The sequence below is a fragment of the Ipomoea triloba genome, chromosome 13 (genome assembly GCF_003576645.1).
Source record: "Ipomoea triloba cultivar NCNSP0323 chromosome 13, ASM357664v1".
Classification (NCBI taxonomy): domain Eukaryota; kingdom Viridiplantae; phylum Streptophyta; class Magnoliopsida; order Solanales; family Convolvulaceae; genus Ipomoea; species Ipomoea triloba.
In genome coordinates, this window is record NC_044928.1 from 21,447,705 (window position 1) to 21,471,271 (window position 23,567).

Sequence of the window (23,567 nt, forward strand, 5' to 3'; positions counted from 1 at the left end):
CCAAACATGTTAAATACTTTCACCAAAACCCATTACCATTACCAAGTATTTGATACCCATTCCGATTCTGATTCCCATGTGCGAACCAAACGCACCATAAATAATTGTATAAGTGCCTTTATAACTAAATAATTATAGTTTATACAAATAATTAAATAATTTAAAATTGAGTAAACTTATAAGCAATAGCATTGTTATCCTAATATATAATAAATTAAAATATTTCAAAACGTGATAAAATATTCATAAAAAAATATTAAATATATTCAAAACGTGATAAAATATTCATAAAAAAATATTAAATATAATTACTTAGTGATAAAATATTCATAAAAAAATATTAAATATAATTACTTAGATAAAATAGTTCGAATAGAAAGCATATTATAAATTACACATCTTCTATTAGTTCGAATAGAAAGCATATTATAAATTACACATCTTCTATATTTATATGATTTTTATAAAAATCTTTTGTTTTAGCTAGATAATTTTCAAACTTTTTTAGATTAATTTTATTACGATGACACATAATATAGAAGCTTATAGATTACATTGATTAGATAATCATTAAAAAAAAGTACGGAGTAAATTACTAAATTATCTTTAATTTTTTTTTCATAATTGAATCTCAAAATATATTATATAACCCCACCGTCGTATTTTACATGTCTTGTTTGGTTAACGTGACTTGATTAAAGTTATTTTTAATTTAAATTTTCATAATATGTTTAGTATTAGTATATAAAAATTTATATATTTGAAAACCACATTAAAAATACTATTAAGCACAAAAAAATATAAATTAAAAATAATTTTTATAAAAATACATTAGAAAATGAGCAAAAAAATGAGTTGAGGAATTTCAGTAATTTCTTTTTTTTTTTAAAATACATTAGAAAATAACTTAACAAGCAACAGTTTTCCAGACTTTTTTTTTCTATAATATAGATGGAAGGGCTCGATCCCTTGCCATCCAATTAGAGGCATTAAAATTCAAGTATGTTGCCATCCAAGCTATTTAAACATTTGTTAAAACGTACGCATATTATGTACTTATACTTATATATATACTATATATATGTATATTGGGAGAATGATGGGCCCGGGCAAAAATTATACAGCCTCAAAACGACGTCGTGTTGGGGCTGTTTATATATATATAATTTTTTTTTTTTCATTGTTTCATCGTAACCGCTCTGCTCTCCGCCTCTCTCGTCGCTCTCCGCCTCTCTCGTCGCTCTGCAACACCGGCGACTGGTCGCCGCTCACGGGTCAGCAGGAGTCCTGGTTCCTAATCTCGTTCTCACACTCTGTCGCAGGTTCGTAGTTCCTAATTTTTTGCCTAAATTTTCTAATTTTGTTTTGCCCTAATTTTCCTAAAACTTAAACTCTTAGACGTAGTTTATTAACAAAAGACATAGTTTCCACACATTAATTATCTATTTGGAATCTGATACGACTCTTGCAGTAGATTAGGGAAATAGAGAGAAAAGAGAAGACAGAATTGAGGGGTAGAGAGACAGAGAAAAGAGAGAAAGAAGATAACTGTATTGATATTACTCAGCATACTCAATCCTACTACCCATTGAGGGTTAAATACAAGACAAAAACCAGCTAACAAATTAACTAACAATATTCTGCTCAGCAGATTTTCTAACAGAATGAACCTGCTGGATAGGGAATGAAACGACGTCGCCTGAACCCAACAACTGCCCCTCAATGACTGACTTCAAACGGCGACATTTTGGCCTCCTTTGTCAATGCTTTTAACTGCTGCTTCCTTTCCCCTTTTCCCTCCTTTATTTCAAAGTGATATTCTTCAAGAGTCATAACACCACCCCCTTCTGCACCTGATCCTTGTCCCCAAGGATCAAATGATGGAAATTGACTCTTGANCTTAGATAAAATAGTTCGAATAGAAAGCATATTATAAATTACACATCTTCTATATTTATATGATTTTTATAAAAATCTTTTGTTTTAGCTAGATAATTTTCAAACTTTTTTAGATTAATTTTATTACGATGACACATAATATAGAAGCTTATAGATTACATTGATTAGATAATCATTAAAAAAAAGTACGGAGTAAATTACTAAATTATCTTTAATTTTTTTTTCATAATTGAATCTCAAAATATATTATATAACCCCACCGTCGTATTTTACATGTCTTGTTTGGTTAACGTGACTTGATTAAAGTTATTTTTAATTTAAATTTTCATAATATGTTTAGTATTAGTATATAAAAATTTATATATTTGAAAACCACATTAAAAATACTATTAAGCACAAAAAAATATAAATTAAAAATAATTTTTATAAAAATACATTAGAAAATGAGCAAAAAAATGAGTTGAGGAATTTCAGTAATTTCTTTTTTTTTTTAAAATACATTAGAAAATAACTTAACAAGCAACAGTTTTCCAGACTTTTTTTTTCTATAATATAGATGGAAGGGCTCGATCCCTTGCCATCCAATTAGAGGCATTAAAATTCAAGTATGTTGCCATCCAAGCTATTTAAACATTTGTTAAAACGTACGCATATTATGTACTTATACTTATATATATACTATATATATGTATATTGGGAGAATGATGGGCCCGGGCAAAAATTATACAGCCTCAAAACGACGTCGTGTTGGGGCTGTTTATATATATATAATTTTTTTTTTTTCATTGTTTCATCGTAACCGCTCTGCTCTCCGCCTCTCTCGTCGCTCTCCGCCTCTCTCGTCGCTCTGCAACACCGGCGACTGGTCGCCGCTCACGGGTCAGCAGGAGTCCTGGTTCCTAATCTCGTTCTCACACTCTGTCGCAGGTTCGTAGTTCCTAATTTTTTGCCTAAATTTTCTAATTTTGTTTTGCCCTAATTTTCCTAAAACTTAAACTCTTAGACGTAGTTTATTAACAAAAGACATAGTTTCCACACATTAATTATCTATTTGGAATCTGATACGACTCTTGCAGTAGATTAGGGAAATAGAGAGAAAAGAGAAGACAGAATTGAGGGGTAGAGAGACAGAGAAAAGAGAGAAAGAAGATAACTGTATTGATATTACTCAGCATACTCAATCCTACTACCCATTGAGGGTTAAATACAAGACAAAAACCAGCTAACAAATTAACTAACAATATTCTGCTCAGCAGATTTTCTAACAGAATGAACCTGCTGGATAGGGAATGAAACGACGTCGCCTGAACCCAACAACTGCCCCTCAATGACTGACTTCAAACGGCGACATTTTGGCCTCCTTTGTCAATGCTTTTAACTGCTGCTTCCTTTCCCCTTTTCCCTCCTTTATTTCAAAGTGATATTCTTCAAGAGTCATAACACCACCCCCTTCTGCACCTGATCCTTGTCCCCAAGGATCAAATGATGGAAATTGACTCTTGATATGATAATAATCTTCCCATGTGGCCTCTTCTTTAGGTAGGTTAGCCCAGTGAATCAAAATCTGAGACACTGCCCTGTTATTCCGTTTAATCAGCCTCTTCCCCAACACAGCTAATGGCTCAGCAAGGACTTGTCCCTCATTCCCAATCATAGGTGGATCAAATTGAGCTGTTATTCCTTCCCCAATTCTCTTCTTAAGCTGTGAAACATGAAATACAGGGTGCAGAAGTGATCCAGGGGGTAATAATAGTTTGTATGCCACTGTTCCGATCTTCTCAATCACCTTGTAAGGGCCATAGTACTTAGCAGATAGCTTCAAGTTGCTTCTGACTGCTAGGGTTACTTGCCTATAGGGCTGAATTTTGAGAAAGACCCAATCTCCAATGTTCAGGGTTCTCTCACTTCTTCCTTTGTCCGCCTGTACCTTCATCCTATTCTGGGCTTGTTTAAGGTTTTCTTTGAGAGCAGGCAAAACTGTCTCCCTTTCAGCTAGCCAAGTTTGATCCCGGCCTTCAGAGTCCAAACTGTAAGCCATCAGAGGTGGAAGATAACCATAGAGGGCTTGGAATGGAGAACATTTTAGGGCAGTGTGATAATGGGTGTTGTACCACCACTCAGCTAGATGTAGCCATTTCCCCCAACTGTTGGGCTTCTGAAACACCATGCATCTTAAGTAGCTTTCCTCACATTTGTTAACACTTTCAGTCTGTCCATCTGTCTGAGGGTGATAGGCAGTTGAAAGATTCAACTTCACCTGCAAGTTCTTGAATAAAGTCTGCCAAAACCTGCTGGTAAAAACCTTATCTCTATCTGAAATAATTGACTTAGGCAACCCATGCAGTTTGTATACATTCTCCATAAATAACTCAGCCACCTTTTCAGCAGTGTAAGGATGACTAAGAGCAATAAAATGGCCATATTTTGTCAATCTGTCAACAACCACTAGAATTACCTCTTTCTTATTGGATCTGGGAAGGCCCTCTATGAAGTCCATAGAAACACTTTGCCATGCTTCTTCTGGAATGCTTAATGGTTGCAAGAGGCCCGGACTGGCCACATTCTCATGTTTGCATCTTTGACACACATCACAACTTCTGACCATGTCAATGATATCCCTCTTCATTCCCTTCCAATAGAATATAGGTTTCATTCTTTGGTAGGTCCCAGTCTGCCCAGAATGGCCACCAATGGAACTCTCATGGAGTTTGAGCATCAATTCCTTCCTTAACCCTCCTGTAGACCCAATGTATAATCTGTTCTTATATCTCAATAAGCCTTTAGTCACAGAAACTTTGCTGTTAATATCAGGGCTCACAAGGGCAGGAGTTAGGTTCTCAGCAGCCCAATTATCATTCTCATAGCTCTTAGTTATTTCCTCCATCCATTGTGGCTGCACAACTGTAATGGAATGTGAAGTGGCCTCCTCTCCAAACTCTTTTCTAGACAAAGCATCAGCTGCCCCATTGTCTGTTCCTCTTTTGTACTGGATGGAGTAGTCTAGACCTAACAGCTTAGTTAGCCCCTTTTGTTGTAAGGCTGTTGTTATTTTCTGCTCCAACAAGAATTGTAAGCTATGATGGTCTGTTTTTATTGTGAAATGCCTCCCAAGAAGGTAGGGTCTCCACTTTTCTACTGCATTGACAATAGATAAATACTCCTTTTCATAGATTGACAGCCCCAAATGTTTCTCACCAAAGGCCTTGCTAAAGAAAGCAATTGGCCTTCCTTCTTGGGCCAAAACAGCCCCCATTCCTTTATAACTAGCATCTGCTTCCACAGTAAATTCTTTTTGGAAATTAGGTAGGGCAAGGACAGGGGACTGGCATAGGGCCTGCTCATTGAGGGTTAAATACAAGACAAAAACCAGCTAACAAATTAACTAACAATATTCTGCTCAGCAGATTTTCTAACAGAATGAACCTGCTGGAAAGGGAATGATTGAATGAAACGACGTCGCCTGAACCCAACAACTGCCACTCAATGACTGACTTCAAACGGCGACGTTTTGGCCTCCTTTGTCAATGCTTTTAACTGCTGCTTCCTTTCCCCTTTTCCCTCCTTTATTTCAAAGTGATCTTCTTCCAGAGTCATAACAGAATCTTTGGACAAGTTAACTCATTCTATTTGACCTGCAATATTTGCCAGAAGTTGAGAATGTTTTTATTTTTTAAGCAGATTGATCTCTCTCAGAATCAATGGCTTCACCTGGGTCAGCTTCCGGGAATCCCAATCCCCAAAACCCCAATAACCCTAACAATGGTACCGTTCCTCAAGGGAAGTGTTCGGGTTCCACTCAACTCACTCCCGCCACCAGTCCTAAAGGCCGGTATTTGAGTGGCGATCACATTCTATACGATATAGATGTGAGATTGCCTGGTGAGGTGCCGATTAAAGCCAATCGGACTGGCATTTCAAATCATTCCCCATTTCCCGGCCTTGTTTTAGGCCGGAGACTCGCGGTGGCCCAGACTCATATTTGCTATCCGTTCGGACCGGCGATGTCACTCATCCGGGTCCTGAATGTGAAAAGTTTTTTGACATCAACAATTCAAGGCCTTGATGAGGTATCTCATATTCACTTTGCATAAAATTAATCTTTTTCTTTCTGGCTGGACTTGGCTATTAATTTTGGCTAAATTTTCCTCAACAGAGGGTTACAGACCTGGCCTTCTTTGCAGAGGATGTTCACCTTTTGGCTAGGTACTCTGTTCACAGTATTGCCCCATTCTTTATATATGTATTTTTATTTATTTTGCTTATGTTCTTATTTGACAGTGCAAGTGTTAATGGGCGGGTTTATATATGGAAAATAACTGAGGATGAGAACGACAAGCACGAGCCAGAAATAACAAGCCAGATAGTCATTGCTATTCAAATTGTGGGAGAAGGAGAATCTTTTCACCCACGAGTCTGTTGGCATTGCGAAAAACAGGTTTGTTCTGAGAATATGATCTTTATAACTTTTTAGCATTAGTTATTCTATCATTTGATTTGTGGCTTTCTCATTTTCTAAGCTGTTTTAAGCGTTATCATGTTCCTCCTTAACACAGGAAATTCTTATTGTTGGGATTGGAAAAAGAGTTCTGAAAATTGATACCACACACATTGGAAAAGGTGAAGTATTTACAGCGAAAAGACCGCTGAGGTGTCCAGTTGACTGCTTGGTTGAAGGTGTCCAGCTTGTTGGTACTCATGATGGAGAAGTGACTGATTTATCGATGTCTCAGTTGAAGACCACCACTCTTCTTGTATCTGCTTCAGTAGATGGCATGGTTGGTTAATTTCTACTTTTCATACATGTGACTTTGCAATGCTAGTTCGTTGAAATACTTTTCTAGCACTTGGTTCTCTTTCTGGAGTTTCTTCACTTAATATCTCTTTTTTCTTTTTCACTTGGTGTTCATTTTGTTTCTTAATGGGTGTAGAGATTATAGTTGCTAGTGGCTAATGGCTTGTTATAGTCTATGGGAACCAAGCATAAGCCCTTGTTATTTATGCATGTGTGTATTTTGTCTTTTAAACAGATAAAGATTTGGGAGGATCTCAAATCAACCCCAATTGCTGTACTGAGGCCACATGATGGCCAGCCTGTAAATTCTGTTACATTTTTTCGTCCTCCAGACAGCCCTAAGCACATCGTACTAATTACTGGGGTATGTATGGAATTTTCCTTAAAACTGTTACTATTCTTATCTACTTTGAAGTATTAAACAATTTTTTTTTTTTTTTTTTTTTTNATTTCAAATCATTCCCCATTTCCCGGCCTTGTTTTAGGCCGGAGACTCGCGGTGGCCCAGACTCATATTTGCTATCCGTTCGGACCGGCGATGTCACTCATCCGGGTCCTGAATGTGAAAAGTTTTTTGACATCAACAATTCAAGGCCTTGATGAGGTATCTCATATTCACTTTGCATAAAATTAATCTTTTTCTTTCTGGCTGGACTTGGCTATTAATTTTGGCTAAATTTTCCTCAACAGAGGGTTACAGACCTGGCCTTCTTTGCAGAGGATGTTCACCTTTTGGCTAGGTACTCTGTTCACAGTATTGCCCCATTCTTTATATATGTATTTTTATTTATTTTGCTTATGTTCTTATTTGACAGTGCAAGTGTTAATGGGCGGGTTTATATATGGAAAATAACTGAGGATGAGAACGACAAGCACGAGCCAGAAATAACAAGCCAGATAGTCATTGCTATTCAAATTGTGGGAGAAGGAGAATCTTTTCACCCACGAGTCTGTTGGCATTGCGAAAAACAGGTTTGTTCTGAGAATATGATCTTTATAACTTTTTAGCATTAGTTATTCTATCATTTGATTTGTGGCTTTCTCATTTTCTAAGCTGNACGAGCCAGAAATAACAAGCCAGATAGTCATTGCTATTCAAATTGTGGGAGAAGGAGAATCTTTTCACCCACGAGTCTGTTGGCATTGCGAAAAACAGGTTTGTTCTGAGAATATGATCTTTATAACTTTTTAGCATTAGTTATTCTATCATTTGATTTGTGGCTTTCTCATTTTCTAAGCTGTTTTAAGCGTTATCATGTTCCTCCTTAACACAGGAAATTCTTATTGTTGGGATTGGAAAAAGAGTTCTGAAAATTGATACCACACACATTGGAAAAGGTGAAGTATTTACAGCGAAAAGACCGCTGAGGTGTCCAGTTGACTGCTTGGTTGAAGGTGTCCAGCTTGTTGGTACTCATGATGGAGAAGTGACTGATTTATCGATGTCTCAGTTGAAGACCACCACTCTTCTTGTATCTGCTTCAGTAGATGGCATGGTTGGTTAATTTCTACTTTTCATACATGTGACTTTGCAATGCTAGTTCGTTGAAATACTTTTCTAGCACTTGGTTCTCTTTCTGGAGTTTCTTCACTTAATATCTCTTTTTTCTTTTTCACTTGGTGTTCATTTTGTTTCTTAATGGGTGTAGAGATTATAGTTGCTAGTGGCTAATGGCTTGTTATAGTCTATGGGAACCAAGCATAAGCCCTTGTTATTTATGCATGTGTGTATTTTGTCTTTTAAACAGATAAAGATTTGGGAGGATCTCAAATCAACCCCAATTGCTGTACTGAGGCCACATGATGGCCAGCCTGTAAATTCTGTTACATTTTTTCGTCCTCCAGACAGCCCTAAGCACATCGTACTAATTACTGGGGTATGTATGGAATTTTCCTTAAAACTGTTACTATTCTTATCTACTTTGAAGTATTAAACAATTTTTTTTTTTTTTTTTTTTTTGGCAACAAATGGTCAAATGTAAAATATTTCCTTAAACAGTAAACTGATTGATGTTATTTTGATTCTTTCAATGAATAAGGGATCACTTAAACTTGCTCTTTTGCTCTGTTCTGCAAATAACTAATTGAGGATGTTCACAGGGCCCACTTAATCGAGAAGTGAAGATATGGTCATCAGCAAGTGAAGAAGGCTGGTTGGTTCCAAGTGATGCTGAGCCATGGCACTGTACACAGACATTAGAGCTGAAGAGTTCAGCTGAAACTCAAGTTGAAGACGCATTTTTTAATCAAGTTGTGGCTTTTCCACGAGCTGGTTTACTCTTATTATCAAATGCCAAAAAGAATTCTATATATGTAGTGCACCTAGAATATGGTCCTAACCCGGCAGCCACAAGGATGAATTACATTGCTGAATTTACTGTTACTATGCCAATACTTAGTTTCACTGGGACAAGGGACCTACTGCCATGTGAACATGTAGTTCAGGTGTATTGTGTTGAAACACAGGCTATTCACAAGTATGCTCTGGACTTATCACAGTGTTTACCTCCTCCATTGGACAATGTTGTGCTTCAGAGGTCAGAATCTAGTACTGAACAAGAATTGAACACATATGTTGATGCTTTGTGGGTTCGTGCTCTTCAAGACGAAACTGCAAAGCAGGAAAAGTTATTACGTGAGGACTTGCCAGAGCGGGTAAAAGATTTAGTGAAGAAGGAACTTAGTGCCTTTGTAGAGGTGATAACACCCGTTATAGAGAAAACAGTGTCCAAAGCTATTTCAGAAGCCTTTCAGGTGAAATTTTTTCCATCCGTGAATATATATATATATATATATATTATGTCAGGTTTTATTTGATTCTCTGTGATGCAGAAACAGAAGGGTGTTGGTGAAAACAATCAAGTCTAAACTTCCAAATTTTGGCAAGCAAGCTCTTTAGGTAAGTGGAATTTGAGTATATTTGTATGCATATTTATTTATTTGGAATCCTATTCTTGTTTACTACCAAAACAGATAGTTTTACTAAAATCCATTCTAAATACTAAGTGCTTGATTCCGATATTTAAACCAAATACCCCCTTAAATGTGTTCATACATAGTTTTCCATTTGGGGTTGTGTAGGATGGCTGCTAGATCCTTTCTGTAGAAAATTTCCCCCCTGAAAGAAGATCATGGGCTCTGCTACTGTCAGGCCCTAGTGAATCTGAGAAACAGAAGGGTTAGGCGTCAAATGTGATTACAAAGAAGCAATGCATGAATTAAAAAAAAAAACTAATGGCTTGCAGATTCAAAGCCCAAGAGAAGAGAATAAGATGCATGCCATAACTAATATACATGTATATATTATATATAAAGAATGATGCACATGTTTTCTATGTATGGATTACACACACACACACATAATATGTTGGATAAAGTTTATTGCAACCCCACCTAGAATTTCTTTTTAGTAAGCTAGTAAGGTAAGAGTAAGGTACTCATCTAGCTTGACAATATGCCTAGATATCATTGGACTTTTTCTTCCATTTGATTTTTCTCAATGTCTTTTACAAGTACACATTGACTCTATCTATTTATTAAGTGGGTTGCAAAAGAAGTAATTTGGAATACCATACTGCTAGATAACTGTTAACACATGATTGTGCTTGTGCTAAGATTAGAGGATACAATAGGGAAACAGACATCTTGCTAAGTTGCTAATATAAAGTCTTCTTTTGACTGAATCCAGGGCAGCATGACAAATTTCCATGATCTGCACAGAGGAGGGGAGGGGGATAATTTTAATGCGGGACACTTTGTTATCATGCATAATAGTGATAATACTCTTTGATTCATGTTTAGGTCACATTGCATGTGATCTGATAATCATTTAACTGAAATTGCAGGTTAAGGATAAGTAAGCTTAGAATTCATATATATTGTTTTCATTTAAGGACATGATATTTGGTTGGACGAGATACAAGCTAATAGGGAAAGTAACTGTCAACTTCCATCTGATGCTGCAAATAGTAGGCTATGTGCATTAAGATTTAAGAAAGAAACTACAGTAATTGATGCATGATAAAAGAGTGTTTTGTATCAAAGATCTGCACAGCTGTTAACAGCATTCACTATACCAATTTCTCTTCATAGTAGCCGATATGATTGCATATGGATGATGGAGACTATCATTTTATATACCATATCAGTTTGAGGCCAATTTCTTCAAATGTTGCAATGTCTTCTGTTTTATCCACTGCTGATCACAAGGCAAGTAAGCCTGAATTGAGTGATCATAGACTAGTGCACTCATTTCTGCAATGCCATCAATAAAATTGTAAAGATCAGAGATATCATAAGAGATGTTTCTTATAGCTGGGTTTAACTCCTTCAGCTTTCTTCCATATAGAGCACAAATTCCATCCATTGCTTGAGTGATGGAATCATAATCCATAAAAGTGCGAGTTGCTCTATGCTGAGATGTTTGCATGAGAATAATAGTGTGTTTATTTGCCATTGGTTACAGGAATAACAGCGATGGAAGATCAAAGCAAAGTTTATGGGTGCATTTGCCGACGTTTCCGGAGAGTCTCAAAGTAGAAATGGGAGGAGTTTCAAAGTTCGGACAGCAGATTGTCTTGTTCGCAGGCAATTGTGAAGAATTTCTTTGCAAGTGTGGTCTTTTTTAAAGCCTGTTTGGTCTTTTTTAGACTTGGTCATTTTTATAACAAGTTTGGTCATTTTTTAGACTGTCATTTTTGTTTGCCAGTTTTTGCAGCATGCCATTCAACAAAACTAGAGCTGTCAAAACGGGCTAGCCCGTCCCGCTCCGCCAAAAGGGTGGGGCGGGCTCTAATTTGCAAAGCCTGTTTTAGAGTGGGCTTTTTAGCCCGCCCCCGCCCCCGCCCAACCCGCGGGCTTGGCGGGTAACCTGCCAGCCCGTCTGATTTTAAAAAAAATTATTATCTTTAGTCTAATAGTCTTTACTCTTCCCGACCCTTCCCCACTTCCCCTCACAATTAACAATTAATCCTTTCCCACTTCCCCATTTTCCTTTCTCATAATTAATTAATCACTTCCCATTTCCCCGTAATCCATTCCTAATTCCCAATCCCTTTTCCTTATAATTCTTTATTTAATGCCTTCCCAGTTACCCACTTCCTTTTCCCTTACAATTATTAATCCCAAATTTCCCATCCTAAATCACAAACTCATAGTCGCAAGCGAGTCATCGTCTCATTCGATCATTCCTGACCCTTTCCCAGTTCCAGGCTCTCAATGACGAGTTGATGACAACGCTACTCGAATTCCTTGACTCAAGCAAACAAGGGCAACTGCAATTCAAAATGTAAAAGCATAAAAAGAGTGAACTTTAGACTTCAATTACATCTTAATCACATCATTTTTTTTTCAATTACAGTTTGTAGCCTTTGGATTTCACTGTCCTTTTAAGAACTCTGGATATGTGGAGACATCTAGGGGTGAGCTAACGGCCAGTCGGTTACATAACCGACCGAATAACTGAAAAATCGACTTAAATTTTTGACCTCCGAAACCAACCGAAGGTAAATATATGACTGATCGAAAAACTGACCGTCGATTTCGGTCGGTTACAAAAAAACCGACCATACACAAAGCATTCAAATAAATTCAACAATTAATAATTTAATACATATTCATATGCTGTGATATCAGTATTCAGATTCCAAACTCCAAAAATATCAATTACCAATAATGCAATGTTTAATTAAAACAAAACAGTTTATATTAGTGTGTGTAATATTAGTGTGTGTAATATAAAAAGTTTATATTGGCGGGCCCCCGGGCTTGGCGGGTCGGTGGGGGCCCGCCAAATGAATAATAAAAAGTTTATCAAAATAAATGCTATAGTAATAAATTTATAACATTAAATGTCTTGTCAACTTAATTATATTACTAATATTAGTGTGTGTAATATATATATATATATATATATATATATATATATATATATATATATATATATATATAAAGTTAGCATTAGTTTACTATAAACTAATGTTCTATATATAAACTAATAACTAATGATAGCTAAGTACAGTAAATTAATGTTATATACATAAACTAAACTGTTGATAAAACAAAAAATTAAACTAATAAACTAAGCTAATTACAGTTAAATAGTTAATCGTTAGTAAACTAATGTTATATATATAAAACTAAATTGTTAGATAAAAAAATATTATAAACTAAACTGTTAGATCAAAAAATATATAAACTAATAAAATGTTAATTATTTATTATTGTGTTTAAAAAAGTACACCACAGTAGTACAAGTATATGGTAATCATGGCAACAAAATTTTCAAAAACCCCACATCAAAGATCAAATCTTTCACATTACCCAACTCACCCAATCCAAAAATTACTCATAACCATTAATTCGATCAATTGTATAAGAATATTCTTAAAGATTATTAAGCAATATTATAGAGTTAATTCCCAAAATGGTCCTCCGACTATGGCCTTTTCTTAATTTGGTTCCTTGACTTTTAATTGCATCCAAAGTGGTCCCCCGACTATTGAATTTCAAGCCAAAATGGTCATCTGTTAGCTTTGGCGTGAAGTGGGGGTTAAAATGAAGGGTAAAACGGGTAATTCAAGTTTTTATCTCCACTTTAATCAATTTGCGTCCCCAATTCAACAACCTGCGCAAATTTTTCTTCAACTTCATCTACAAACTTCCCAAGGCAAAGATTTCACTAAAATTTTATTTTGAATTACAATTAAAAATCAATCTATGAATTTTAAAAAATAATTGTCAAGTACAAAAATAATAGATTACATATAAAATGTATTGTTTAAAAAATTGGCTCATGTGTCGACACCCTAGCTAAACATGATCAGGACCAACCCTGTTAAATAATATCACAATTTCACATATAAGTATTAGAATATATATAACAATTTATTTTTAATTCAAATTAATATTAAATTTTTTTATACCTGTCTTACAAATCATCTTACACAAATGTGACTCTTTTTGTAATTTTGTTTCAATAATAGATTCTTCAATAACCACGAACTCACAATTTCACTCAACTTCATCCTCATTAATTTAGGAGCAAATTAATTTCCATTCATAATCTAATAATACCGAACCACAGCACATTATGTACCTGAATTACAAGAATGATATGACACCAATTCAACGTCCAACCTCAATCCATATGAATTAGTTCATTTTCCTTTCATATTGTACTTGAGGTTGGTCAAAATGGAGTTGGTCGGACGCTATAAACCTCCACCTGCTTACACCATATCTTTACATATTGATCCTCGACCCTGACAGAACCAAGCTTTTCCATACACTCGGCGACGCCGCCACCAATGGAGGTCATAATATAAGCAATTCACTATCGTCTTTGTTGGCACCCATCTCCGTCAACGCCGCCGCGGGGTGTTTAAGGATGTTGATAGCCACATTGAATTGCAAGGTCGTGTCGTCCAAGAGCCTTGCGCACTTGGCGTAGACCATCTTCACACCCGGGCTCCTCGCGACCTTGTTCGCCGCGGTGGTTTCTTCTACATCGTAATTTGGGGAAGAAACTAGCTGAGGAAAATGGCAATTAGGGTTGCAATTTGTTTCGTTAATTTGGGGAAGAAACCGGTTGGTCAAAGGTCTTAAAAAAACAATATAAATTGTCCATTTTGCCCTTCTTTTTAACGGCAAGTTCACGCCAAAGCTAACAGATACCATTTTGGCTTAAAATTTAATAGTCAGGGGACCACTTTGGGTACAATTAAAAGTCAAGGAACTAAATTAAGAAAATGTCATAGTCGGGGGACCATTTTGGGAATTAACTCCAATATTATATAATATTTGATAGTACAAATACTAGCTTGAATACAATGTAAATACCGTAGAGTATATTTCAATGTACGAGACTGGGAAGCCGTTACAAGGGGGTACGTTCTACTCGAGGGAGGTGAGGTCGGGAAGATAATCACGGATCGGGTTGGTTTGTCCAAAAGTTTTCTCCTTGCAATAAATGCAGGTATTTATAGTGGTAGGTAGAGGGGAACAAGTTCCGTACGCTCGGCATGCTAAACACGTGGGAAACATGCACTGCCACTACCTATTACCTTGCCGTGGCCGTACACGTGCTATAAGATCTCTGTTACGCGGTGCGGTGAGAGAGATCCGAAAGTATGAGTCCTTGAGGCTGTTGGGAAGTCATTCAAATTAGAAGCCTTATTTCCTTAAGCTATTTTTTAGGATCATTATAGCTAATTTTGTCCTCACATTATGAGATCAAGGAACGTGTAATATTCTCTGTTTCACATTCCTATTCCTGTGGCTCTCATATGTGGCTGAAAATGAAGCTTGTTGTTGGATGGTGTGCTATATAAACAATGATTATCAATGGGAAAGGGACACCCAAGAATCTCTTCCTCTTCTTTAATCCGTTTGTCCTATAGTCTGAGCATAGTCAGGTTCACCTATGCTATAGCTGGTGCGAGCCTGAGCATAGTCAGGTTCACCTATGCTATAGCTGGTGCGAGCTAAGTGTAGCACAGGTTCACCTATGCTATAGCTGGTGCGAGCTAAGTGTAGCAGGTATGTGTTGCCAGTCGAAAGCGTGCCGGAAATTCTGACTGCACCGTCACCGGAAAATCGCTTTTAAGGAAGTGTTTTATAAACACGCCACAGACTTTTCCAAGTTTCTTCTTTCTTTTCGTTTTCAAGCTTTATTCGTTATAGTCTTCTACTTTGAATGTGTGGGGATTGTTGGGAAGTCATTCAAATTAGAAGCGCTATTTCCTTAAGCTATTTTTTAGGATCATTATAGCTAATTTTGTCCTCACATTATGAGATCATGGAACGTGTAATATTCTCTGTTTCACATTCCTATTCCTGCGGCTCTCATATGTGGCTGAAAATGAAGCTTGTTGTTGGATGGCGTGCTATATAAACAGTGATTATCAATGGGGGAAAGGGACACCCAAGAATCTCTTCCTCTTCTTTAATCCGTTTGTCCTATAGTCTGAGCATAGTCAGGTTCACCTATGCTATAGCTGGTGCGAGCTAAGTGTAGCATGTCTGTGTTGCCAGTCGAAAGCGTGCCGGAAATTCTAACTGCACCACCACCGGAAAATCGCTTTTAAGGAAGTGTTTTATAAACACGCCACAGACTTTTCCAAGTTTCTTCTTTCTTTTCGTTTTCAAGCTTGCATGCTTTGAAGACATTGTTTCAGGGTCCAACAGAGGCCGGTCCGACCGTATGGTCGGGTTTACAAGTTGGGTCATAATGAGGCGGAATACGGATCATCCGGTGGAGCGAGGTCGGGAAAGGCATTCAGGTCGGCTGAAGACTTCCCGACCTACCCGTAACGCCCGACCGTATAACAAAGCCAATGGATATTCCCTATCAAGTAGCCCCCTAGTCTGGTGCCTGACTCTATAAATTTAGGGAAGGTACCAAACTATTTTGGATTCAAGTGATCGGGATGGATGGGGTAGAGGAACGGTTTATCTGGAGTGCACATGTGTCGTAGAGGCGTGGCTCTTCGTGATTCATGCCCTGTTAGTTGCGAAGTCGACAAAATCATGGATTCTAGAAAAACGTAAGTATATTCTCATTTATATCAACAATTAGAGAAATGTTTTACGTTTTTTTTATTTGCATAAGTATGAAGATTTAATTAGCAGATTAAGCTATTATATCTACCACTTTTTTTACCAAGTACAGTAAAAAAATGAGTGTTTAAAATTATGAGTTAATGTTTAGGGTTTACAATTGGACAGTTTCATAATTGTGAAAATAAATTGGTAAATTCTAACATTTGTTTTTAAATGACACAACTTAACTTAAGAAAAAATAGAAATTATTCGTGATTGAATAATATAGAAATACATTTTATAGTATTGGATATTATATTCAATCTATCAAATTAATACCTATATAATCCAAAATATAGAATATGCACATTTAGATCCAATAAATGTCTTTCTAATTATAGTACAATTTTTAAGACTCATTTACAAAAATTAAAAAAAAAATCAAAAAATCAAAAAGCAAAGGACTATTTGTTGTAGCTTTAAAGAAGTTGACTTTGTAGGCTTGTAAGTTGGGGATCAAAGCTGGTAGCATCTCAAACTGATCTGAGAGGACTATTGTTGACAACTTTAAAGAAGTTGGAGAACATATTGGGGTAGACTTGTAAGTTGAGGACCAAAGTTGATAATGTCTCAATCTTGGAGGACCTTTAGTAGAATTTACTCCAAATATAAATACTAAAAATCCATCTCTCAAGACTCAAACACAAATTTCAAAACTTTCCATAATTATTTCAACATTGGATTAACCATTTTGGAGAAACATTTATTTTCAAATTCGTGAAAAATTCCTACACGTTTTATGTTTTCCTTTTTATTTTATTTTATTTTATTGTATTTTAATATTTCAAATATCAACTTACTACAAATTGTGACATCAAAAAGTGACATTATGAGTGATTTTTGTAGGGGCAAGCTGGCTAAAGTTGTCCGTTCACGTACCTAACTCTATACATCACTTAAAAATAGCATCATTATCTAATACCTTTCCACCCATTTAATAACATTACTTGGATATAATGTATTGTGATGTAGGTAATCCGTTTTACTTGTGGTGGCCTTGCATTGGGAATTCGGTTCAACCATACCATGATGGATGCCCAAGGGTTCATTCAGTTTGTAACTGCAGTGAGTGAACTTGCAAAGGGTGCTTCAGCTCCTTCAACATTTCCGATTTGGGAGAGAGGCCTCTTAACTGCAAGGCCAACTCCAACCATCACCTACGAACACAACGAGTTCAAGGATTTTGATCTATCCAAGACTTCAAGGTGGTGGGACTTCAAAAAATTGTTGCGTATCACCAAATTCATCAATGTACAAAAACTAGCGAGTGATCCTTGTGTGTTTTTTTAGAAAAAATATATGTCACTCCCTCTTGATCAAACGTTCTTTCACTTTTGGCTCAAGAGAGTTGCAAGCTATCAAGGACCAATGCCCTTCAAGTACCACATTCGAGGCACTTTCTGCGTGCTTATGGAAATGTCGTACCATTGCTCTCCGACCAGATCCTAATTCAATAGTGCTATTGACCATTATTGTCAATATACGAGAAAAGTTGCAAGACTCGAAACTGCCACTTGGATACTATGGTAATGCAATCGTATTAGCAGTAGCGGTGACCAAAGCCAGGCCCGACCCTGGGCAAGGGCAGGCTGGGCCCTTGCCCAGGGCCCATCTCTAGGTAGGGCCCATAGGATATATAGTATTTATATATATATGATATATATTATATAAAAAAAAAATTGCTTTTATTGTTATGAATACGCACTCTGCGAGGAAGCGAGAAGGAGTCCAGAAGACGCCCAAACTCTTGATCTCGCACCCACTGCCCACACCGCTCAAGAGTCCAAGCGTCGCCATCGAATCGCCGTTGCACCTTCACCCTGCCATCTCTGACTCCGCGCTCTCATCGTCTCTCTCTATCTAGCAACCTGTCCGGAACCGATTCTCCTCCCTAGGCGCCTTCGGCTCTCTGCTTTCAGTGCATTCGAGTTCGAAGGCGATCTCTCAGCATACTTGTGAGGCAATCCATCGAACAGCTGGTGTATTTGAACCGCTTTATTGTAATGTAAGTGTTTTTATTAGTCCAAAATTCTTGACGAATTAGAATTAGGGTTTGGGTTTCACCTTTCAATTTTCGTTTCATCGCTCTTTTCTCCATTCATCTATCTATTCTTCTTCCAGTTTAACAATTTCTTTTTCAATGTCAGAAATTAATAGGTACATGCTTGTGATACAAATACAATATCTTATATTTGAATGATCTGTGTGCATTTACCCTTACCAATAAATCACGTTGTTGGGATATCGAAAAGACATCAATGCCACCGAGTGATTGCTTTCTTTGTTAGAGTTTGGTAATAGTAATTAAATGTGTAGACTATTTAATACAGAATTTGAAATCTGTTCCTTCCCTTTTTGCAATTTGGATTTTTTGCTCTGTTTTTTTAAAGTATAAAATTTTCATTCTTTCGTCTGCCTGAATATGAAATCGTAAACAATTTTTTAAATTAATTTTGGAAATTACACTAAATCCTTTATTCAGAATAAGAATAAAAAAAATATGTATACATCATTCATAACACAAAATTACATTAGGAAATACAATTCACAACTGCTTGTACTGCTTTATCAAATTTCGAGGCTGTTTGTACTGCATTATCAAATTTCGACTTGATTGCTTGCAACTGAACCTTTTGTACTGCAATATGTTTTAATGCTGTGAATGCATCCCCAGTAATATGACCATAGATGACCTGCTTAACTGTGAAAATTTGTATTCCATGTTGACATGTTTTTTTTTCCTTTTTAGAAAATATATGTAACAAATTATCACATTATATCCGATCTCTCTCAGAATCAATGGCTTCACCTGGGTCAGCTTCCGGGAATCCCAATCCCCAAAACCCCAATAACCCTAACAATGGTACCCCTCCTCAAGGGAAGGGTTCGGGTTCCACTCAAGAAATCCAACAACTCACCCCTGCCACCATTTCTAAAGGTCGGTATTTGAGTGGTGATCACATTCTATACGATATAGATGTGAGATTGCCTGGTGAGGTGCCGATTAAAGCCGATCGTACTGGCATCTCAAATTATTCCCCATTTCCCGGCCTTGTTTTAGGCCGTAGGCTCGCGGTGGCCAAGACGCACATTTGCTATCCGTTTGGACCTATGATGTCACTCATCCGGGTCCATAATGTCAAGAGTGCTTTGGCATCAACGCTTCAAGGGCTTGATGAGGTATTTCAAATTATTCCCCATTAATCTTTTTCTTTCTGGCTGAACCTGGGTATTAATTTTGGCTAAATTTTCCTCAACAGAGGGTTACAGACCTGGCCTTCTTTGCAGAGGATGTTCACCTTTTGGCTAGGTACTCTGTTCACAGTATTGCCCCATTCTTTATATATGTATTTTTATTTATTTTGCTTATGTTCTTATTTGACAGTGCAAGTGTTAATGGGCGGGTTTATATATGGAAAATAACTGAGGATGAGAACGACAAGCACGAGCCAGAAATAACAAGCCAGATAGTCATTGCTATTCAAATTGTGGGAGAAGGAGAATCTTTTCACCCACGAGTCTGTTGGCATTGCGAAAAACAGGTTTGTTCTGAGAATATGATCTTTATAACTTTTTAGCATTAGTTATTCTATCATTTGATTTGTGGCTTTCTCATTTTCTAAGCTGAATTAAGCGTTATCATGTTCCTCCTCAACACAGGAAATTCTTATTGTTGGGATTGGAAAAAGAGTTCTGAAAATTGATACCACACACATTGGAAAAGGTGAAGTATTTACAGCGAAAAGACCGCTGAGGTGTCCAGTTGACTGCTTGGTTGAAGGTGTCCAGCTTGTTGGTACTCATGATGGAGAAGTGACTGATTTATCGATGTCTCAGTTGAAGACCACCACTCTTCTTGTATCTGCTTCAGTAGATGGCATGGTTGGTTAATTTCTACTTTTCATACATGTGACTTTGCAATGCTAGTTCGTTGAAATACTTTTCTAGCACTTGGTTCTCTTTCTGGAGTTTCTTCACTTAATATCTCTTTTTTCTTTTTCACTTGGTGTTCATTTTGTTTCTTAATGGGTGTAGAGATTATAGTTGCTAGTGGCTAATGGCTTGTTATAGTCTATGGGAACCAAGCATAAGCCCTTGTTATTTATGCATGTGTGTATTTTGTCTTTTAAACAGATAAAGATTTGGGAGGATCTCAAATCAACCCCAATTGCTGTACTGAGGCCACATGATGGCCAGCCTGTAAATTCTGTTACATTTTTTCGTCCTCCAGACAGCCCTAAGCACATCGTACTAATTACTGGGGTATGTATGGAATTTTCCTTAAAACTGTTACTATTCTTATCTACCTTGAAGTATTAAACAATTTTTTTTTTTTTTTTTTTTTTGCAACAAATGGTCAAATGTAAAATATTTCCTTAAACAGTAAACTGATTGATGTTATTTTGATTCTTTCAATGAATAAGGGATCACTTAAACTTGCTCTTTTGCTCTGTTCTGCAAATAACTAATTTAGGATGTTCACAGGGCCCACTTAATCGAGAAGTGAAGATATGGTCATCAGCAAGTGAAGAAGGCTGGTTGGTTCCAAGTGATGCTGAGCCATGGCACTGTACACAGACATTAGAGCTGAAGAGTTCAGCTGAAACTCAAGTTGAAGACGCATTTTTTAATCAAGTTGTGGCTTTTCCACGAGCTGGTTTACTCTTATTATCAAATGCCAAAAAGAATTCTATATATGTAGTGCACCTAGAATATGGTCCTAACCCGGCAGCCACAAGGATGAATTACATTGCTGAATTTACTGTTACTATGCCAATACTTAGTTTCACTGGGACAAGGGACCTACTGCCATGTGAACATGTAGTTCAGGTGTATTGTGTTGAAACACAGGCTATTCACAACTATGCTCTGGACTTATCACAGTGTTTACCTCCTCCATTGGACAATGTTGTGCTTGAGAGGTCAGAATCTAGTACTGAACAAGAATTTAATACTTATGTTGATGCTTTATGGGTTCGTCATCTTCAAGAAGAAAGTGCAAAGCAGGAAAAGTTATTATGTGAGGACCTGCCAGGGCGGGTAAAAGATATAGTGAAGAAGGAATTAAGTGCCTTTGTAGAGGCGATAACACCCGTTATAGAGAAAACAGTGTCCAAAGCTATTTCAGAAGCTTTTCAGGTGAAATTTTTTCCATCCGTGAATATATATATATATATTATATGTCAGGTTTTATTTGATTCTCTGTGATGCAGAAACAGAAGGGTGTTGGTGAAAACAATCAAGTCTAAACTTCAAAATTTTGGCAAGCAAGCTCTTTAGGTAAGTGGAATTTGAGTATATTTGTATGCATATTTATTTATTTGGAATCCTATTCTTGTTTACTACCAAAACAGATAGTTTTACTAAAATCCATTCTAAATACTAAGTGCTTGATTCCGACATTTAAACCAAATACCCCCTTAAATGTGTTCATACATAGTTTTCCATTTGGGGTTGTGTAGGATGGCTGCTAGATCCTTTCTGTAGAAAATTTCCCCCCTGAAAGAAGATCATGGGCTCTGCTACTGTCAGGGCCTAGTGAATCTGAGAAACAGAAGGGTTAGGCGTCAAATGTGATTACAAAGAAGCAGTGCATGAATTAAAAAAAAAAACTAATAGCTTGCAGATTCAAAGCCCAAGAGAAGAGAATAAGATGCATGCCATAACTAATATACATGTATATATTATATATAAAGAATGATGCACATGTTTTCTATGTATGGATTACACACACACACACATAATATGTTGGATAAAGTTTATTGCAACCCCACCTAGAATTTCTTTTTAGTAAGCTAGTAAGGTAAGAGTAAGGTACTCATCTAGCTTGACAATATGCCTAGATATCATTGGACTTTTTCTTCCATTTGATTTTTCTCAATGTCTTTTACAAGTACACATTGACTCTATCTATTTATTAAGTGGGTTGCAAAAGAAGTAATTTGGAATACCATACTGCTAGATAACTGTTAACACATGATTGTGCTTGTGCTAAGATTAGAGGATAGGGAAACAGACATCTTGCTAAGTTGCTAATATAAAGTCTTCTTTTGACTGAATCCAGGGCAGCATGACAAATTTCCATGATCTGCACAGAGAAGGGGAGGGGGATAATTTTAATGCGGGACACTTTGTTATCATGCATAATAGTGATAATACTCTTTGATTCATGTTTAGGTCACATTGCATGTGATCTGATAATCATTTAACTGAAATTGCAGGTTAAGGATAAGTAAGCTTAGAATTCATATATATTGTTTTCATTTAAGGACATGATATTTGGTTGGACGAGATACAAGCTAATAGGGAAAGTAATTGTCAACTTCCATCTGATGCTGCAAATAGTAGGCTATGTGCATTAAGATTTAAGAAAGAAACTACAGCAATTGATGCATGATAAAAGAGTGTTTTGTATCAAAGATCTGCACAGCTGTTAACAGCATTCACTATACCAATTTCTCTTCATAGTAGCCGATATGATTGCATATGGATGATGGAGACTATCATTTTATATACCATATCAGTTTGAGGCCAATTTCTTCAAATGTTGCAATGTCTTCTGTTTTATCCACTGCCGATCACAAGGCAAGTAAGCCTGAATTGAGTGATCATAGACTAGTGCACTCATTTCTGCAAGGCCATCAATAAAATTGTAAAGATCAGAGATATCATAAGAGATGTTTCTTATAGCTGGGTTTAACTCCTTCAGCTTTTTTCCATATAGAGCACAAATTCCATCCATTGCTTGAGTGATGGAATCATAATCCATAAAAGTGCGAGTTGCTCTATGCTGAGATGTTTGCATGAGAATAATAGTGTGTTTATTTGCCATTGGTTACAGGAATAACAGCGATGGAAGATCAAAGCAAAGTTTATGGGTGCATTTGCCGACGTTTCCCGGAGAGTCTCAAAGTAGAAATGGGAGGAGTTTCAAAGTTCGGGCAGCAGATTGTCTTGTTCGCAGGCAATTGTGAAGAAGTTCAAACTATAGACTTGTCATTTGGTCATTTCTTTGCAAGTGTGGTCTTTTTTAAAGCCTGTTTGGTCTTTTTTAGACTTGGTCATTTTTATAACAAGTTTGGTCATTTTTTAGACTGTCATTTTTGTTTGCCAGTTTTTGCAGCATGCCATTCAACAAAACTAGAGCTGTCAAAACGGGCTAGCCCGTCCCGCTCCGCCAAAAGGGGCGGGTGGGCTCTAATTTGCAAAGCCTGTTTTAGAGTGGGCTTTTTAGCCCGCCCCCGCCCAACCCGCGGGCTTGGCAGGTAACCTGCCG

General features: G+C 36.8%; 3 protein-coding genes across 9 annotated transcripts in view; 2 read left to right on the forward strand and 1 right to left on the reverse strand.

The window, feature by feature from the left end:
* Positions 1-23,391, forward strand: part of LOC116001350 (enhancer of mRNA-decapping protein 4-like) — a 46,345-nt gene extending 22,954 nt beyond the window's left edge. The window contains exons 3-12 of the mRNA XM_031241232.1: positions 17,264-17,496; positions 17,582-17,832; positions 19,209-19,471; positions 19,552-19,601; positions 19,677-19,833; positions 19,952-20,173; positions 20,426-20,554; positions 20,777-21,430; positions 21,505-21,571; positions 23,133-23,391. Of these exons, the coding sequence (XP_031097092.1) occupies positions 17,264-17,496; positions 17,582-17,832; positions 19,209-19,471; positions 19,552-19,601; positions 19,677-19,833; positions 19,952-20,173; positions 20,426-20,554; positions 20,777-21,430; positions 21,505-21,540 (1,995 nt within the window). The 3' untranslated portion in view covers positions 21,541-21,571; positions 23,133-23,391. The remainder of the gene's footprint in view (positions 1-17,263; positions 17,497-17,581; positions 17,833-19,208; positions 19,472-19,551; positions 19,602-19,676; positions 19,834-19,951; positions 20,174-20,425; positions 20,555-20,776; positions 21,431-21,504; positions 21,572-23,132) is intronic.
* LOC116002916 (enhancer of mRNA-decapping protein 4-like) lies at positions 2,703-11,385 on the forward strand. 7 transcript variants are annotated; one of them, XR_004094562.1, is made up of 10 exons: positions 2,703-2,826; positions 5,578-5,966; positions 6,053-6,102; positions 6,178-6,334; positions 6,453-6,674; positions 6,927-7,055; positions 8,792-9,445; positions 9,524-9,590; positions 10,380-10,536; positions 11,157-11,385. XR_004094562.1 is itself a non-coding variant. In XM_031243101.1 (10 exons), the coding sequence occupies exons 2-9, from the start codon at positions 5,598-5,600 to the stop codon at positions 9,557-9,559; spliced, it is 1,617 nt and encodes a 538-aa protein (XP_031098961.1). In that variant the 5' UTR covers positions 2,703-2,826; positions 5,578-5,597; the 3' UTR covers positions 9,560-9,590; positions 11,157-11,385. The 7 variants fall into 7 exon arrangements, 5 of the variants coding, with proteins under 5 accessions (XP_031098961.1, XP_031098963.1, XP_031098962.1 ...); XR_004094563.1 differs by having other exon boundaries at positions 9,530-9,590; XM_031243101.1 differs by lacking the exons at positions 6,453-6,674; positions 6,927-7,055; positions 10,380-10,536 and adding exons at positions 7,773-7,847; positions 7,966-8,187; positions 8,440-8,568 and having other exon boundaries at positions 6,178-6,259.
* On the reverse strand, positions 22,812-23,123 carry LOC116001351 (enhancer of rudimentary homolog). Its single transcript, XM_031241233.1, has one exon. It carries the CDS (start codon positions 23,121-23,123, stop codon positions 22,812-22,814), a length of 312 nt encoding a protein of 103 aa, XP_031097093.1.
* Positions 23,392-23,567: the final 176 nt, after the last annotated feature.